This window comes from Neolamprologus brichardi, chromosome 15, assembly GCF_056152115.1.
Source record: "Neolamprologus brichardi isolate AB-2024 chromosome 15, ASM5615211v1, whole genome shotgun sequence".
NCBI lineage: Eukaryota > Metazoa > Chordata > Actinopteri > Cichliformes > Cichlidae > Neolamprologus > Neolamprologus brichardi.
The window spans coordinates 4,304,731-4,322,484 of NC_142118.1; the positions used below are offsets into that span (position 1 = coordinate 4,304,731).

At 40.9% G+C, this 17,754-nt stretch overlaps 1 protein-coding gene across 1 annotated transcript; it reads right to left on the minus strand.

Moving 5' to 3' along the window:
- Positions 1 to 615: 615 nt before the first annotated feature.
- On the minus strand, positions 616 to 6,490 carry bmp2b (bone morphogenetic protein 2b). The gene is made up of 3 exons (XM_035908658.2): positions 6,074 to 6,490; positions 4,743 to 5,110; positions 616 to 1,799 (listed from the first exon to the last, which is right to left on the minus strand). The coding sequence occupies exons 2-3, from the start codon at positions 5,095 to 5,097 to the stop codon at positions 898 to 900; spliced, it is 1,257 nt and encodes a 418-aa protein (XP_035764551.2). The 5' UTR covers positions 5,098 to 5,110; positions 6,074 to 6,490; the 3' UTR covers positions 616 to 897.
- Positions 6,491 to 17,754: the final 11,264 nt, after the last annotated feature.

The following is a 17,754-nucleotide window of genomic DNA, read 5'->3' on the forward strand; positions in this document are numbered from 1 at the left end:
GACTCGACAGTACACCGTGTTCGTGTTTTCCTCCAAAAACAATAAGTTCCGTTGGAGCAGCCTTTCAACGCCTCTCTCTGTCTCTTGCTAGCAAAGTTGACCCAGACAACAAAGCTAGTTTTCGGCTACGAGCCTGACACAGAACCCACCGTATTAGTCAGAGGTCCTTTACTACGGTTCGGAGCCGCGGACCTTCAGTAACAGTAATAAATCACAGCAATAGTACATTCATGTAGTTGTAAACAGCATGATAATATATTAAGTAATCCAAAGTATTCAGAATACGTTACTGTCATTGAGTAACGTAACGGAATACGTTACAGAATACATTTTGGGGCATGTATTCTGTATTCTGTAATGGAATACATTTTAAAAGTAACCTTCCCAACACTGGTCTCCGATTACTTTTAGCACAATAGTTCAGTGCTTGGTTTGCAATCAGTGAAATATAAGCTTCTTGTCACGTGTTACGTTTTCGCAGGTAATTTCTGTCAGAAGCCGATCGTGCAACACTGGAGTGACCACGGGATGTTTTTTTTCACGATAAATACACATTATTTATTTACAAATAAAGTGGTTATAATAGAAATAAATACAAAATAGAAATCTGAGCATTATACTTCATGTGGTATTGCACCCATTTCAAAATGTACATCGGAAATACATTTTCAAAACCAGTAAAGGAATATTCCTTTGATTAAAATATTTATTTTTCCCAACCTTATGTAGACATAAATATATTCATATATAGTTTCTTCTTCTTCCGCAATAGCTCTGTTTTCTGTTTCTTTCATATAAATAAATGTCTTCATTGGGAAACTGGGTGTCCATGATAACCTCTGATCTCTTTCTGCCTCTTGTGCCCTCTCGCTCGTTTCTATCCGTGCCGCCTGTTTCTCACCGGCAGCCGCATCCCTCCACCACCATGTCTTGGTAGTTTTTCAGGATTACTTTCTCAAATTCGTCCAGGTAGAGCAAAGAAATGGGGCTGAGGTCAGTGGGCACACAACAGGCTCTGGGGATGTTCGAGTTGACTGAGTTGACAAGTGTCTGCACAATGGCGTGGTTAGTAGAATTGAGGTGGTCTGCTAGGGGGAAAGGACATTCCCCCTGGCAATAAAAGGCATGGTAGCCAGGGGGTGCCACTATCCACTCATTCCAGCCCACATCACTGAAGTCCACGTACAAGGCATGCCTCTTGCAGCTTGCCTTGTGCTGGTGCTTCCTACGTTGTTTGCGGGGTGCTGCTTGCCTTTTTTCCCGTTTGTGGAGCACTGAGCCCCCGCGGCTGTCGTGGCCATATGTCACAAGCAGCGGCCGAGCCTGAGGCCACGAGTCCTGGTCCTGGTGTAGCGACCGGCTCACCCTGACATGTCTCCTGCGTCTGTGGGCGTCCTTGCTGTCCATCTCCCCCTCCTCTGGGTGAATCACCTCCACCAAGAAGCCGTGATTGTGGCCATTCCCAGAGGTCCAATGAGATATAGCGGGACTGACGTCAAAGCTTTCCCAGCGACTCAAAGAGTCCTGCACCATTCGAGTGTCCAGCAGACGTAGTAGAGGTTCCTTGCCCTGAGTGGCAGGAACTCCAAATATCTCATAAATGTTGATACGATGGAGGCCGCTAGCAGGAGTACTGTCACTAATGCTGCTTTCGGTGGGGCTTGCAGATCCCATGACCTGATCCCTGTAAATGCGTAGCTCTGCAGAGGTGATGAGTTCCTCATTTGGAATAGAAGTGAGATTAAAGTAGAACTGCTGTGTCGTTTTGCCTTTTAGGCTGGCCAGGGCCTCCATAGACTCTGTAAAGGACAGAAGAGAGACAACCATAGGGTAAGGATCAAGCCAAGAATTTATTCATTTCATACATGCCTAAGAAATAACATCGAGTGGATCTAGTATATGGATCCAGCCAAGCTACCACGTGGTTATGTGAGCGATTGCATGCGGTTGCATAGCAGGTATACATCATATATTCGCGCTTTGCATGTATGACTCAGTGTAATAGCAAGGAAATGCTCATGGGGATGTAATACAGCGATTAGTGTCATGCTCATAAATTCACCTGGTTAAATGTCAGAAGATGAAAGCAGTGCACTTCCATCTATCGATAAGATCAAACACGCTAGTCAGCCAGACTTTAGATGGCTCATTTGCACTGTGAGAATTGGCTGCTGCAAAATATTTTCATAAGTACACATGAAAAAAAGTTGCACCATATACTGACTTCATCAAAAATGAGAATGGCCAGAAGAAAACTAGAAAGGCCAACTGTTGCGTCAACATTTATTTATAGTGTAGATGTTGCCAGCACTGGAGTATTTCTTTTATGCGTCAAGGTATTAAATTTAATAAATAATTCTGAAATTACAAGGACTTAAGTTACAATTAATGTGACGATAATAAAAGACAAATGGAAAGTAGAGTATATATAAACTGTAGACAGTTAAGATCTTTGTATACCCCTCTATAGTGTACAGTAAATGACAGAAGTCTTAGTAAAAGCTACAATTTTCTTTGAGGCAGCCCTCCCACTTTGAACTCTTACTTTATGAAGATCACAGATGATGTATAGACACACTTTTTAATCTGTTTGGTGCAGCGCCGTAAACACAAACTTTGAACTCTTTGCTTTTTCAAAGGAGGTATTTAGGAAATTCCACCATCTCATCCTAAATCTCCCTCCAGAGGCACAAAGACCTCAATTAGGCCCATCACTCCTTATTTGATGTGGGAAAGCCCCCTGTCTCTTGTTCCCCCTCCTCTGTCCCCAATCCCTCTCTTTCTTTCGTTCCTCAGCTCCCAAATCCCCCTTTCCCTCTGTTCTCTTAGCCCCAAATCCTCTTTTCTTTCTCTCTCCTCCTCTTTCACGTCTTCCTCGATTTCTTTCTGCAACAATATTCTCACTCTCTCTCGTTTTCTGTTCTTTGAGGTTTGGCTATGTGAACAAGTCAGGGCCTGTCACAAACGTGTGAACCACAGATATGAGTGTATCAACATTCCTAATTTCTTTTTGTGCTGCATGCCAAAACATAAGATAAAGGCTAATGCTGGGTCATTCATCAGAGACGTGTCTCTGGCAGCCACTTCCTGTGTAGTAGTGGAAATGTTCTATTTGGCATGGGAAATGGTTATTTTTGAAAACTGATAGCAGTGAAACTAATTATCCTAGTGAAATGAATATCAGGCAGCAGATGTGATGAATGATTAGAGCAGTTTGCTTTGATGTGCTGCGTTTACATCTGTAGATACATGCTTATTATATGCAGCAGCCATCAATTGTGTGTCTCTTGACGTGGGAAGATGAACAACCCAGCAGCTCTGTTAGCACGGGATGAAAGGGCTGGGGGGACGTATGTAAACACAGCCTGAGCGCATTCGTAATGGCCAGTGGTGTCAAGGTGTGTTGGCCGGTTGCAGAGGTTTCCAGTAGCTGGCTGGGGGCAGTCGCTTAGCCCAGCTGCCCAGGCCACGGTTGTTTGTAGTGTGTCGGTGTAGCCACTTGGTGTCATTGCACTAGGCCTCTGGAGAGCACCCAAGCAACCACTCAACCACCCCTCTGACTCACCCCTGATGGAAACTTCCCCAGTTAAACACTTAGAACTCTGTATGAGGACTCTGTGTAGAGCCCCTATGGACACAGTAACTTGTGTCCATAGCTTTGACAAATGGAACATAGACCTAAAGATGGTAAATGGTGATAAAGCATCACTATATGTTTGACAATAAACACTGTAGTGTTTCATTTTTATCATGCGTGAGTCATTTTAATATAAAAGCCAGGTGCAAAACACAATATAGCCTCGGATCAATAGAATATAAGTAAACCATCATTTTTATTTTCTCAGCTGCTGTTTTTTAAGTTATAAAAGTCCACTTTATTTGTAACTCTGTGCGAACATCTGTGTAGCTGTTGAACTTAGTGCACCTCATCCAGGATTTAGTGCCAGTCTTATATATATATATGAGCAGCATATGTTATCTTTGAAGTGCAGCGAACTTGAACTGAAACACTAAATTCAACAAGCAGCACCGTATCCACCGTACAAACTAAGTGAGCAATTATAGTGTTATTGGAACATGCGTAATGGCGCACTGCACGGGCACAACGGGGATTTGGAAAGACGAATAAGGCGGGTACCCCCCCCCTTCTTCTTCTTTTTTTTTTAACCAAGAACTAATTTCAGTCTTGTTAAAAATGACTCAGAATTCAGTCTGACACGATGACTTTGTCATAATGCGTGTTAGTATAATGTCATGTCGTGTGTTATTGAAGTAACAGGGTGATGACTATCACCTGCGCAAAGGCACACCGCCCTTTATCCTGCTCCTGTGGTGCGTGTCTGGAAAAACTGTTTTCGGAGCCCACGCAAACACCATCAATTATTAAGAAACAAATTACTCCAGGGATACCACCTCCCTTGATGTTTTAAAACCTCTGACAGCAGCCCCAGGGGGATGTTCGGTTAAATGTTGCATCACAGCATATGTGAGAGGTAATTAATTGCGTAGGAGATGCTTGTTTGTAAGTCGCGTTACTGAGTTTTAGGCAATCCCGAGCGTATTTAAGAGTAAGTTGTAACTTAGACGCGTGTCACCTGTAAATGACTAAACCTCTATAAAACAGCGAAGACTCTGAAGTTCAGTCTTGACGCACTGAGTCATGTTTAAATATAGGTTTGGGTTGTCTGAGAGAGCCGAGAAGCTTCCCGGCTGACAGGTAAAGGTATGTCACTAATACATACCTTCATGGTGAAAGCTTCTAATCGTGTTGGCCTTGCTGGCGGCTCTCTCTGCGTGTTTCCCCATGCTCTTGGGTCGTTTGGTGCTATGGTCTCCGTTTGCTGAATGCATACGGTAAAGGTCCACCATATACTGCGGCACCACGGCTTGCTTACTCGGGGTCGGCCTGCGCCCCAGTCCAAACACATTGAGAAGCCGAAGCTCAAAGTCGTTGAGGAAGCTCTCTGACTGCTCTGTGGTCTGCTTCCCGGATTCGCTGTATTTCCTCCGGCCGACCTCGGGGATTAGTCCCGTAGCACCTTCCAGCAACACCTGAGCGAGCAGCAGTACCATGAGAGAGCGGACCACGGCGACCATGATCAGTCAGTCCCTGTGGAGAAAGTTGATTTCTGTCAATACACTGGCGCTGAGGTATTGACATGAGGTAGACGCGGCAAGGACCTCACTGCAGCATTCCCTAAACTGTGTGTGATCCCCCTACACAGTCGGAACGATTGAAGGAAATCAGGTTAAAAGGGAAGACAACGCTTCACTTTGAAGTGGGTAAAGAAAGAGAGAGAGAGAGCGAGAGAGAGACCCCCTCCGGCAATATAGCGCGTCAAAGCTGAAAGAGAAGTTTGGTCTTAACATGAAGTGATACATGAAAATATCAAGGTGAAGAAGCTCTGAAAGAGAAGAACAAAAAAAAAAAGCGAGGGACTGACTCAGAAAAAACGAATCAAAGGGTTTGCGGAGAGAGATCAGACAAAAAAGTCTCCAATTAGAGGAGATAAGAAATCACGTTAGGGGAGGTGATATGAAAAAAGAAATGCAAGTCTGTGTAGCCCGACAGATCACAAGAAGCATCAAAGAATACAGTGAAGGGAAACGGGTTAGTATGCACAGCAGCAACAGATGCAACCAGACGGTGTTACAAGCGTCTGTTTGCAGGGGCTTTGACGGTCGTGTGTAATCATAAGGGATAGAGTTACTTCAAGAGGCTCGCAGGTGTTAGATCTGACGTGCGTACCAGATGTAGCCCGGGACAGGACATCAAAAAACATGAAAAACCTAAGCATCATCTGAGCAGCACGACTTCCAAAGAAACGACCTTTTTTTCTCTTCTTCTTCTTTTCATAGTTTTCTCCGTGTGTAGGAGAACGCTTTAACTTTTACGCACACACCCTATAATCACATATAAACCAAGAACTAGCAGGGAGGGGGGTCACTTAGAAAGTAAGCTTTTCCTCGTGTAGCAAGTTATTGTTCAAACATTTAATTTTTTTGTTTTACGCCAATTAAGTACTTTAAGCGTTTATTAAAAAGAAAAAAAAAACGTGAGTTTTTATTTTACCTGACGAGAAAGCGCTGTGTCCGGTCGTCGTTCCACCTTTGGGCTCCGATAAATTCCACATTAATTCGTGTTTAATCCACGTTGCTTCTCCTTGGGGGACCAAAGACAGCCCATAGCCTTCGCCGATCGCCTCTCACACATATTATCACCAGCTGCGAATCGGGTTAGGTCTTGGTCAGTCCCGAAAGGAAAAAAAAATTATGTGAATTCTACGAGGAAACGGCTTCGCGTAGGCATAACCGATCTAAGTATAAAGAAGCTTCTCTGAACATCTTTACCAGCGAACAGCTGCCTTCTGCTAAAACTGAACTTTTCTGCGAGAGAGAGAGAGAGAAACAGGATAAGCGGACCTTTAAGTGTCGCTCTTTTGGACCTTGTTGCTACGAGTAGGAGAGCGCGTCGCCTCTCTTCTGTGCGCCGCGCTGGAGTGTTTGAATTGATTGTTGCCTCTTCCCCCAGCGCTCTTTTTGTCGTAGTGATGTCACTAAGGGGATGTCAATCATTTGTCCACAATAAAGCACCTCCTGCGGACCTCTACCCCTGAGGCTCCAAACGTTTTCATGACTGAAAGGCTTGGACATGTAAAATCTCCTTCCCCCCCCTACCTACCCTCATTATACATCATTGAAATGAAAACGAAACAAGAGACAGAAGAAATAATAAAGTCAAGAGCAGTTAAAACCATGCTGTTGTTTTTCCAGATTTTTAAATGCTTTTTAGTAGCATCAAAATGACTTTTGACAGTCCCTAGATGGTTTAATACTCATGTGAATTTGACCACCCCTGAGCAATAACATGTCAGCTCCTGCTGTTACATAAACACATTTTTGACCAGTGGTGTTAATGGCTGGATCAAAAATGTTTAGTTTTTGGATTAAGTCTAACAGATAATGGGCTTATAACTTGTTGCTTTAGTGGTTTCAGAGGATTAGATGCTGCAAAGTGACTGTCACATTCTCCTGCCAAACTTCACTTTGTGTGAATGTTTGTGCATGTGTGACTTATTCACGCTTCCCCGCTGGCTGCTTTAGGCTTTTTCAGGCTTTTTCATTCTTTCCAGCTCGCAGCTCTTTATCAATATATCTGTGGCAGCTTTGGCTGCAAGAATCGCTGTCTTATACTTCAGTACTGCGGAGGAGCCAAGTGATAAAATCTTGTAAGAAAAAATTCCCAAGAAGGCAGTAATGTTTTCACTAAGTTTATAATTTAGAGTTCACACAAAATTGCATCTTAAAAAGGATGACCGGTTAAGCGAAGCATGTAAGCGCACCGGTTTGATTTGACCTTTCTAGGAAAAGTACTTGGTTCTTTTGTGTAGCCGTTGAAAGCACGCATGGGTAAGGGAAATTTTGCTGCTTTGTTTTTAGCCTCAGGGGTTGTAGTCAGTAGGATTGGTGTTTATGTGATCTCCATAAAAATAGCCCCCACTGAGTTCCTCTGCTCTTATCCATTAGGTGATAATGGTGGCTGTGTTTGGGCCAAAGCACACTGATTTCTTCGCAAGATAGTGAGAGATTAAATCCCACAGCGATCACAAGATATTTGTCTTCTTTTAGGACAGTAATATTTTATCAGGGATAATCCCGGATCATCCACTTAGCAATTAAAACACAACAAGGCCAATGAGTGTGTTCTGCTGTCTGAGTCACAGCGTTCCCTTTCCATTTCTTTGCTGCGTCCAGGACTTTAGAGTTTAACCTTTTTGAGGTGTTGAATCTAATTAGCTTCTTTGAATTCTACTTAGCTTATTTGGATCTTATTATTGTTTTGATAATGTATTTATTCATCAGAATCGGCAAATGGTGACAGATTGTGATGCAGTCTTTTTCATGGACTTTAGTTCTACTACAGGTCATTTATTCATAAAGATTTTCTCCATTGTTATGTTAATCTGCTGGCAGTTGGGTCTGTGTTGTTGCCAAAATACCACTTGGTAAACCTAGTGCTCTAAACCCAAATCCAGGTAAAAGCTGCATTCAGGCTGCTGTAGATTGCAGGATAAGTCCTCCCACAGCAAGCTGTGAGCATCTTTAATTACTCGAGTGACAGGATTAGAAACAGAGGGCCTTATCTGATTATTTGTCCGTCTTTTTCCTTTTCGTAGGCATTTTTGCGGTTTCACTAAATGATCATGTCAATGTTTGTGTGTTTTGAGGGCATGGACATGCATAAATTGTGTGTGTGTGTGTGTGTGTCTTTCCTTTGGCTCAGCTTATGTCAGGCCAGTTCTGAGGAATGTGCCAAGCCAAGGCTGTTGAGGGACTAGATCAGTGATGCCCAGGGTGGTTTGAGAAGATCTTGTGGCTCTGACACTGTATATGTCATTGCTTATCATATCGCTGCTGATCTAATTACATGCTGATTGAAAGAACAACATCACAGAATGAAACCCTCACGGCCAGAGAGGGCGGGTAGAGATATGCTATCTCAAACTCAAATGAACGACCTACTGAGAGAGTTTCTGAGAGCCTAAACTTCGACTTAGCCAGACACTATTAACTCAACAACCACCACTAATGGCATGCTTATTTCTTCTAGCAAGTATCTGTTTATTTGTGATTGTTGTAAATATTCTTTCAAAGTTGTTGAATCAAATTCAAGGTCACATGTGCTCAAATGGCTCTCTGCTGTCTTAAAGACCTACATGCACTGCTGTGCTGCTTCCACTGCTTATAGGAAAAGGAAAAACAAGCATGAGAGCTGTACAGAGTTTCCCACATGTATGTTTAGCTTCAGCCCCATGCTTTCATAATATATATGTTTTATTTCTTTAAAATGCATAAAATCTTGGAAAAGTCCCTCTCCAACCATTTATTAAAATCCAAAGAACATTTAAATGTTCAGAAGCTGTTTTTTTGAAATGAACATACCCCCTTGTGCAAAAAAAAAAGGGGCTTTCCCTAATTTAATATGCATATCAATATTGGTCCATGCCTGCTCCCTCATCCTCTTTCCACTGGATCTGTGAGCTTCACTCATAAGTTCTCTTGCAAAATGAAGGAAAACATAGGTCCAGTTGTTAAGTAGTAGAGGAAAACCCGCTGCTTAAACTGTAAATCAGGAGGTCCAGGATAAAGAGAAGGTGCTGTTCAGCAGGTCAACAGTCGGAAAAAGCCAGAAATCAAGTGACAGTTATTAGTTAGTAGCAGTCGTTTAGCTGTAAACCTAAACTAAACTAAATGAAACAGTCTCTCCTATGTAGACGTTATCCATGTTGGACTCAAATCCTATTCTGTTATTAAAGATAAGGTTGTCACTTCTATTAGTCCCCAGCCTGTAAGTTGGAGGGATTGGTTCCTAATGTGGGTGTTAGCACATCTGTGTCCATGAGGGTTGATTTGGGTCTAAGTGATCTACATTTTTGCGACATCTTTGGAAACTTTGTATTATGTAAACTGTAATTGCAAGGTGGACTTCAATGGGCTTCACAGAAGTACAACAGCAATGACTACATGTCCACAGTGTCTCCAGCTGCCCATGTCCACAGCAGAGTAAAGTCGTTGCTTTAGGTTTGTTATGCATGAAACCTGGCTTTCTAAATCCATGCTTTAAAACCTGTCATTGCAACACTGCACTCTTTATCTCACTCTCTGGTGTGCCCTGGTGTGCCTTCTAGCATATAAAAACATCACATTGGCATGTTAACAAGGTTGAAAAAAGGTTTTCAGAAAGTAACGTTTCTAGAAACTGCAGGTACAAAGCAAATAAACACAATTTCAAGCCTAAATTTCCCTGATTTTTTTTTTTTAAAGTCTGCAATGACCCACAGGCAGGTCAAAAACAGTGCTGTGGAGCATCTGTCCATCCTCATAACAGCAATTTAGCTATAGACTGTTGTTATCAGATTAAACTGGTGGTCTTGGAAATCCTTTTGTCCCAGTCGTAAGGACTAATATGACCAGTCTCTGATCCGACCCCTGAGGCCTTAAGTCTGTGCTTAGAATCAACACAACTGAAAATTCCCAGACTCACAAACACAGTCGCACAATCACCGCATTGTCCCTGGTTTGTGACATTTTTTCTCTCTTTGAGTTAAGAGTTGTTTTTCCCCCAAATTCTATATAAAAACGACTGCCTTTGTTTGACAAACGGACGGTAATATAAGGCTAAAATTCAGGTTAGACTGGAAGAAAAAGCAAGTTTAGGTTTGTGTTATAAAACCCCGAGACCCCCACATGTACAAATGATACATTATGTAATCATTTAAAAGTCATATTTCTTATTGTTATGCTCCATTCAGCTTTGGGGGGAAATCTTCTTTTCTAACCAGAAACATAATATACAGTAAAACACCACCATGTACTTTTGCTTCATCTAATAGATGTATCTTTTTTATGGAAACTCCCTTATGGCAGAACAATGTGTAATACATGGCACTTTTAAAGAAAGTATAATGAATGTATTGACGGGGGAAATGTTTGAGGTTATTTGAGAGAGATGAGGATAGTGGTGTTTTAACACATAGATCCTGTCAAAAAAACCCAGAAGAAGACATGGCTTATTGTCCTCACTACGGTGCTGTACATGCTCATTTGTTGTCCCGTGGATGTGTCTGTCTGCACATGTTATGGTGGATGTGGACGGCGCAGCCTTCTCTTGTCATCACGCACATTCCACAAGTAAGGGGGCAGACAAAGCCCCGAGATGACACTGCAGATCTAACTATTAGCCTTTCACCTGCTGTTAACAGTAGCTTGGCTAGACACAGGGCCTACATTCCTCTGCCTTGATGTAGCCAGATGTAGTTTTAACAGACTGTATGTGTGTCCCCAGGGAGATAATCTTCAGAGATGTCGTTTGAAACCAGGAAACAATTTGCTGTTATGACTCATCCCTAATTCAACTGCGAGGCAGTGGCGTCTTTTTAATTTAGAAACCAGCAATATCTTCATCAGTCCACGTGTTTGACAGCAGAAGCACGACTGCTGCACTACGCTAAGCACGTGCACATGGTGCATGAAAGAGATTGTGGCAAAATGGGACACATTTCAAATAGGTTTGTCCCAAAATGGAAACCCACCAAGGTCAGAGACGGCCAGCTAGAAAGCCAGAGTCAATATTTATGGATACTGAACATGTGGCACGCTTCTCTACCCACTAATTTGAGCAACAAGTCCACCTCCAGATTATACGACCTCTCAGAGATCACAAGAAAGGGTCCAAACCTCGCTCGCATGGTTCAAATATTGAGAAGTACGCTGAGGTTGGTCGCACACAAGAAGCTGTGCGTAATTTAGCAAATTGGCAGAGTGTTTATTTGTTTGTGACTTAATTTCCTGTGTGAATAGGGTGCAAGGAAGTTTTGATCAGCGAATCGTGGTTGCTCCTTCATCCACAGAAGTTGTTGCTATTTTAGATATTATAATTATTGTATTGTGAAATCACTTTGGGCTGGCTTTTGTCAAAAAACAACAATAAAAAAGACTTTTACACTCAAATCCTCCAACATAAGTCTAAAAAATAATGTATTATGTTATTAGATGCATCTTTTGAATTTCATGCAGTGTCTTTTTTCGTGCCTGAACAAATCACTGCTGTAAAATCAGTATGAGCAGTGTAAAACATTTAGCAGTGTAAAACATTTAGCTCTGTACTGACCTCACACAGTGACAATTTACATTAAGAATCACATAAACATTTTTAATACATTTAGCGAGTTAACTAGTTGGTATAGCTGCACTGCAGCTACTTTGATTTTAAAGAGAGAGGCAGAAAGACATAAATACAGGGATCTGCCCTTTGAATGCAGCTCCACACATAAAGACACCACGCGTCACTCAATTATATGTCTGCATGATTAGAAGCTTGGGCTACGTAAACAGCCAGCGTCAAGATTTACATTTTACCGCTTAAGCACAAGCAGCTGTTTACAGGCCAAAGGAGGAAGGAACACTTAGCAAGCATCCATACATGATGAGGAATAAGGAACATGCATCTTCAGCAGATGATGCTTTCAAGATGTTTTCAATTCAAGGTTGTTTATGTAGATCTAATAGAATATTTGGTTCGAATATTAAATTGCTTTTTAATCTCTCAGCTCTGCTGCTTCTGGGTTTTAAACATGTAAGTCTTTGCAAGCATTCATTTGAGTAAAACTGCTTTTAAACCCCCATCTAAAGTGATGCTTGTTTCTGTGGAACTATATGGGCAAACACACATAGTGGGAGTACCATGACCTTTAGAATAAAACACATACTGACAATATATATTTAATCAGGTTCTGTAGGTGATGAAATACCAAGACTCATGCATAGATTCATATATACAGTATCAAACAGTCTTAAGTCACTTATTCTTTTATATTTTGCTCCCCAGGAGACTTTCTTGTCATTTTTAAAGGTGAGAATAGTTCTCAAACTTTTTCTTTGGAGATTTTCTCTTTCCAGTCCTTGTGCCTGACCACTTTCAGAGAAACACATGACCTGTGAATCATTCAACAAAAGCTGCTAAGTCAGAGGGGGAGGGGGGGATTAGTTGTATCTACACATAATAGAAAACTTAGCAAAGACACCATTTTAAGTTGTATCTTTAGGCATTTGTTCCTATTTCCTTAGCTGAGTCTACAAAAACTGCCAAAGATAACATAGACAGACATAAAACAGCACTTTTGAAACAATAAAGTGATTCCCAAAGAGATATTAGCTGAAAACTTGGCATATCTAGGTGTGGAAGGCAGTGTGCCCTTAAAAACTGAGAAAATTGGACAAATGCAGGACAAAACAAGAAGCTGAGGCCTAAAAACCTGTCTACATCAGAGAAAGTGTATCTGATATTCATATCCTCTAGAAACTGGAAAAATCCAGCAAAGACCTGACACAGGACCTGAGAGGTGCATCTGGCCCTTCAGTTGATCCATCTGCTGTTCACTGAGCCTCATCAGAAATGGTTTCGTGGTATGGTGGCTGTCAAGAAAAAAAAGGGAGACGGGGAGAAAAAGCTCAGGAATGCAAGATTAAACCTGTGGTAATCTGTTTTATAGCACGGTGAACCCAAATTTAAAATGTTTTATTCGAATCATCGTCAAAATGTATAGAGGTACATATATATATTTGGTAAAACACGGTGAGGCTTTGTCATGGTTTGGGGCTCCGTTTCAGTTAGTGGCGTTGGCGATCTTGTCAAAACTGATGGAATTATGAAAGTAGATTGTGATTGGTCTCCCTGGATCTCAACAATGTTAAAGCAGTGTGGAATCACCTTGACAGAAAACAGAACAAAAGGCAGCCAACATCCAAAGAAGAACTTTTAATGCCCTTAAAGAAGCCTGGAGAACTGTTCTCAAAGACTGCTTAAAAAAATTAGAAGAAAGCTCGCTAAGAGATTTCAGGATGTTTTGGCCTTATATACTGTATTTCCATGTATATATATTTCCTAACCCTAGGAATATATAAAGAAAGTGTGTGAAAAGAGTGGCCAAAGACTTTTTAAAGGTACTATATATATGTGTGTATATATTATTTTTTTACTTAAATGCTCACTTTCACAGAAATCCCTATCAGTTGTAGAAGATGAGATTGAACCATTAGATGACGTAGGATATTGCTTAAATCTGTGTGTTTGTCAAATGTAAGATACTCTGAAGGTTAGACAAAGCTGATAAATGTCATATCAAAGAGAGCAAGGTCAACTATAATAACATTAACAATTCTATTACATACCAAAAGCTGTGAAGAGTGTTTGGCTGTAAGTCTGTGTACGTAAAAGTGGATAAACAGAAAGATTAATATCCTGATTATATAAAATTCTGTCAGTTTTTGGGCATTTTTCCAATACCCAGATTTCACTGCCCAGCTGCTACCAGCAACAAGTAGCATTAAGCATGTTTAGGAATTTTGAATTCTATTAAATGGTTCTAAATTCTTAATATGATCTGGTCCTCTTCTCTCATTGAAATCACCAGAATCTGTGGAGTCTCTATCTATTCATGCATTTATGTGCATGATACATTTATGTGTAAATGCAAGGTAGCAACAATTGGAGCTCAGCTATGCAGATCATCTGAAAACTCCTGTTTCTCAAATGTTCCTTTAAGACTGGCTCCATAAGAAAACATTATACACTTCTTTGTTAAAATGCTCAGTAGTGCAGCACAAATAAGCGGGTTTACAGCCTGGTAGTATGAACAGTTTTGAAGCTAATTTAGTTATGATGCTAATTTAAAGCTAATTGTAGCCGTTTAAATTGTATTAATGTTAGAATTTAGGTATTATTAAGTGTGTAAACACTCTGAATGACAGGTGATTGACCAGCTCACTAAGGGAAAACAATTCCCACAAGTTGGAAAGTACATTTTGTTTTAGCCTGTTTTTTGTTTCTAGGGTTAGCATCCCTTTTCATAGGAATTATTGCTAATCAAGCTAGTTAGCCTGTGCTATCATTAGCTGATAACTCTTCAGCACTACTCTCCTGCCCAAAGATGGTCACCTCTGGTTTCAAGGCTGCTGACTGCCAGAATGCAACACTCAAGGCTTTGATAGTGTGGCCAAACCAGATGATATTATCATTGTGGCTACAATTATTTACACTATAGTTTTGCCAACATATAAGTAGAAGTTCAGGTTTGGCTAATGAACTAGTTGTTTAAACAAGAAACAAAAGTTACACTTCTTGACTAATTGAAAAGACAGAAAACCCTTAAAGACATTCAAAACTAAACACAGTTTAAATGAACAAGGTGAAACACTAGTCACACAAATATTTTTTATGTATTTTAGGTACTGTAATAGCTGTGCTAACCAGCACCGGAAAGCACAAGTGTCATTTATTTATATTTATACCTTGCATTCATAGAGTATATGTAAAAGTGGTGTGGTAACATTTTTGAACAATGCATCTAACCAATTAATATTTCTGACTCGGACGAGCAAGATCAGCAGTGGTTAAATATCGAGTTGACTTAACATGCCCATTTCTAGATGTCCTAAGTCGTAGTGATGCATACTAACCGTCGCTAAGATAAACTTGATAACTAGCAGGCGAACAAGCAGAATTTTTCACAAAGGAGCTGGAGGAGACCAAAACAGAGCTAAAAGGGAATCCTTAAGTTTGCAAGGTAGCTAGAAGCACAACATCAATTGAATGCTAATTTTGCCCTGAAACTGCCAGCTCTGAGGCTATGGCAACTCTTCATTAACAAGTTTGTCTTATCTGTTTACAGAATCAACTCTGAGGCACCTGATCAGAAAATGACACGTAAGAACACGCTGGCTGGGCTGCTGCTAATGTTTCAGTATTTTCTTTTCTCCTGAGAGTTTAAAAGTTAAGTTCTAAAACAGAAAACATCTTATTTTTCATCATGTTTTTTTTAAGCTGTTGTGAAAAAATATCTGCAACATCTGTATACAAGCATACATTTTGCAATATGCAAAAGAGTAGATGGACCGCAACATGTTTAAAGCTTAGCTCTTGTGTACTTTTAATCCTGTTCTTTCAACAGTTTAATCAGTTTTCTGTATTAACCTCCTTTCCTGTGTTACGTTCAAAGCATGTCAGCATATATATATGTATATATATATATATACACACACATCTGTAGCAAAATGCAAATACTGGCTTTCACAAAACCTGTTTCATTGTTGTATTTCATTATCGTGGTGTCGTGCCGAGTCTGATCCCAGCCGTGCAGCCTTGGGGAACAGAACACCAGGCTTGTCTGACAGAGGGAGAGAGAAGGCTAGTAGGCTATAGGGAGGACCTGATTGTACTTTGGCATCCACAGAATGACATTATAGCTGTGCGGTTTCATGATAATAATAATCTTCAGAGCAGCTGTATAAACATTTAACTGACATCCACTCCCTGGGCATGCAGTATGTATCTTTAACTTCTACTAGGGCCAGTCTGATGCAACTATTCATATCGCCGCCCATCTCTCTCTCTCTCCTTCTCTCTCTGCTTGAGATATTTGATCCATGTTAGAATTTGCTGTAAATGTCAATGGAAAATGAATGTTCATATCGCATTAAGCTTTCAACGTTTGAAAGAAAAGCACACTGTGTTACGAGAACAAGCTTAGCGGGATGAGTTACTGTTTGGACCCACACAGAGCTCTGACAGTTGTCTTATTTCATTTGGTTTTAAAAAAAACAGTTTTAAAAATTTTAGGACTTAACACAGGCTAATAAATTTAGACAAACCCCTTGCTCTGGCCTCTCACAATGTAGACTATTTCCTGGTAACATTTGTCTTAATTCCTGGCAGTTTGTGTAAATATTTATGCCACTAAACTAACTCTTCTGTATACAGTAAGCCCCCCAATCTTCCCTGGAATGCGATTTAATTGGCGGTTTCCTCTGTTTATCCTGTTTCATACGGTTATGGGCGAGCTTACTATAATGAATAATCAGGTAGATAAAGTGTAGCCTTAAATTAAATGTCCTCCTTAAAGAAAATCAAATGAAGGTTAATACCTGCTTCATGCCCCCTGTCTGTAATTCACGTTCTCTCATCACATGCCAGATTACCATTATGTGTCATTTGTAATACAATAAACAGACTCCAGATGGCTTGGATTCTCTTGAATATACACAGAGCAACAGAAGCTATGGGGAGAGCTGCTGTATTTTACTCTGCCTTAGTCAGCCAGGCCAGCTCTCTTTCAGCTGTTGGCATGTTATGTCCTGAAAACTTGCTTGCATAGTCTCATGCTGTGAGACAAGCAAATGAGGACAATGATTGAAAAAAGGTCCAGAGATTGGAGATTAGTGTGCGTTTTGTCGGTTACAATGAGAGTAGATGACTAAGCTTGGACAAATACAACGGTATTGATTCCTTTCGCCTGCATTATATCCACTGACATTTAAATTTGTCAAGCTGACAGCGTTGCAAGCTATATCAAAGTCTTTCGCTCGCTGCTTGCACATCTCTGACATCGCGAGGCGGAGCCGGCAATGTAAGCGAAAAGCGAGAAGAGAGGGTTTCTGATCTCCCGATTCATCTTGGCTCCTGCCTTGTCATTGCACGCTGTGCTTTTTATATCCATATTGTGGAGTTTTGCCACGGCACCACAAACGGACATGTGTGAAAGCTGGTTCCTTTCAAAAACGCACTAAAGCATATGCGTGACATATGAGACGTTGGCTGCAGACTTATCTAAACACCTCTGTTATGATGGGTATCTTACATCCGACAGTGATTTATCTGTTAACATTATTTGGCCCCTCTGTGTTTGGGGCAGGGGACGAGGAAAAGACCACTCGTTTGGTTTATGCATGGATCATTGAGGAACACTGGGCCTCTTGTCAGCATGTCAAATTTTACCCTAGAATGAAACATTGTATTTTCCTAACCTGGTTAAGTAATCACATTACCTAAGACTCCATAAAGTGGAACAAACAGTAGCTTATAATCCCGACTTCTTTTTATGTGCCTTGAGTGACAGATTGGCTTTCATCAAAGAGGCAGGCAAAGAAGTTATATAGTCATTTTGCTATGCTAAGAACACTAAATTGATCCTCATATGCAGAACATCTGGTGAAAAGCAATTTCCACCCAAGTGTTTTAGTATTTCCTCCTAATTAATTTCACATGTACATGACAAGAGAGAGCGGTCTCCCAGAACCGTAGCACAAAAGCCAGCTTTGTTTCACCATAAGAAAAGTAATCTGTGGTCCGGGGTTGAAAACTGTCTGTCGCTTTGACGCCTGAAATCAATGCTGAAAGCTGCATTTTGGTGGGGCTAA

Bases quoted from the DNA above. Each gene is read 5' to 3' on its own strand.
- bmp2b (XM_035908658.2), bottom strand. From the start codon at position 5,097: ATGGTCGCCGTGGTCCGCTCTCTCATGGTACTGCTGCTCGCTCAGGTG. The intron at 1,800-4,742 runs GTATGTATTAGT...TGTCCTTTACAG, and splicing joins TAGAAGCTTTCACCATGAAG to AGTCTATGGAGGCCCTGGCC.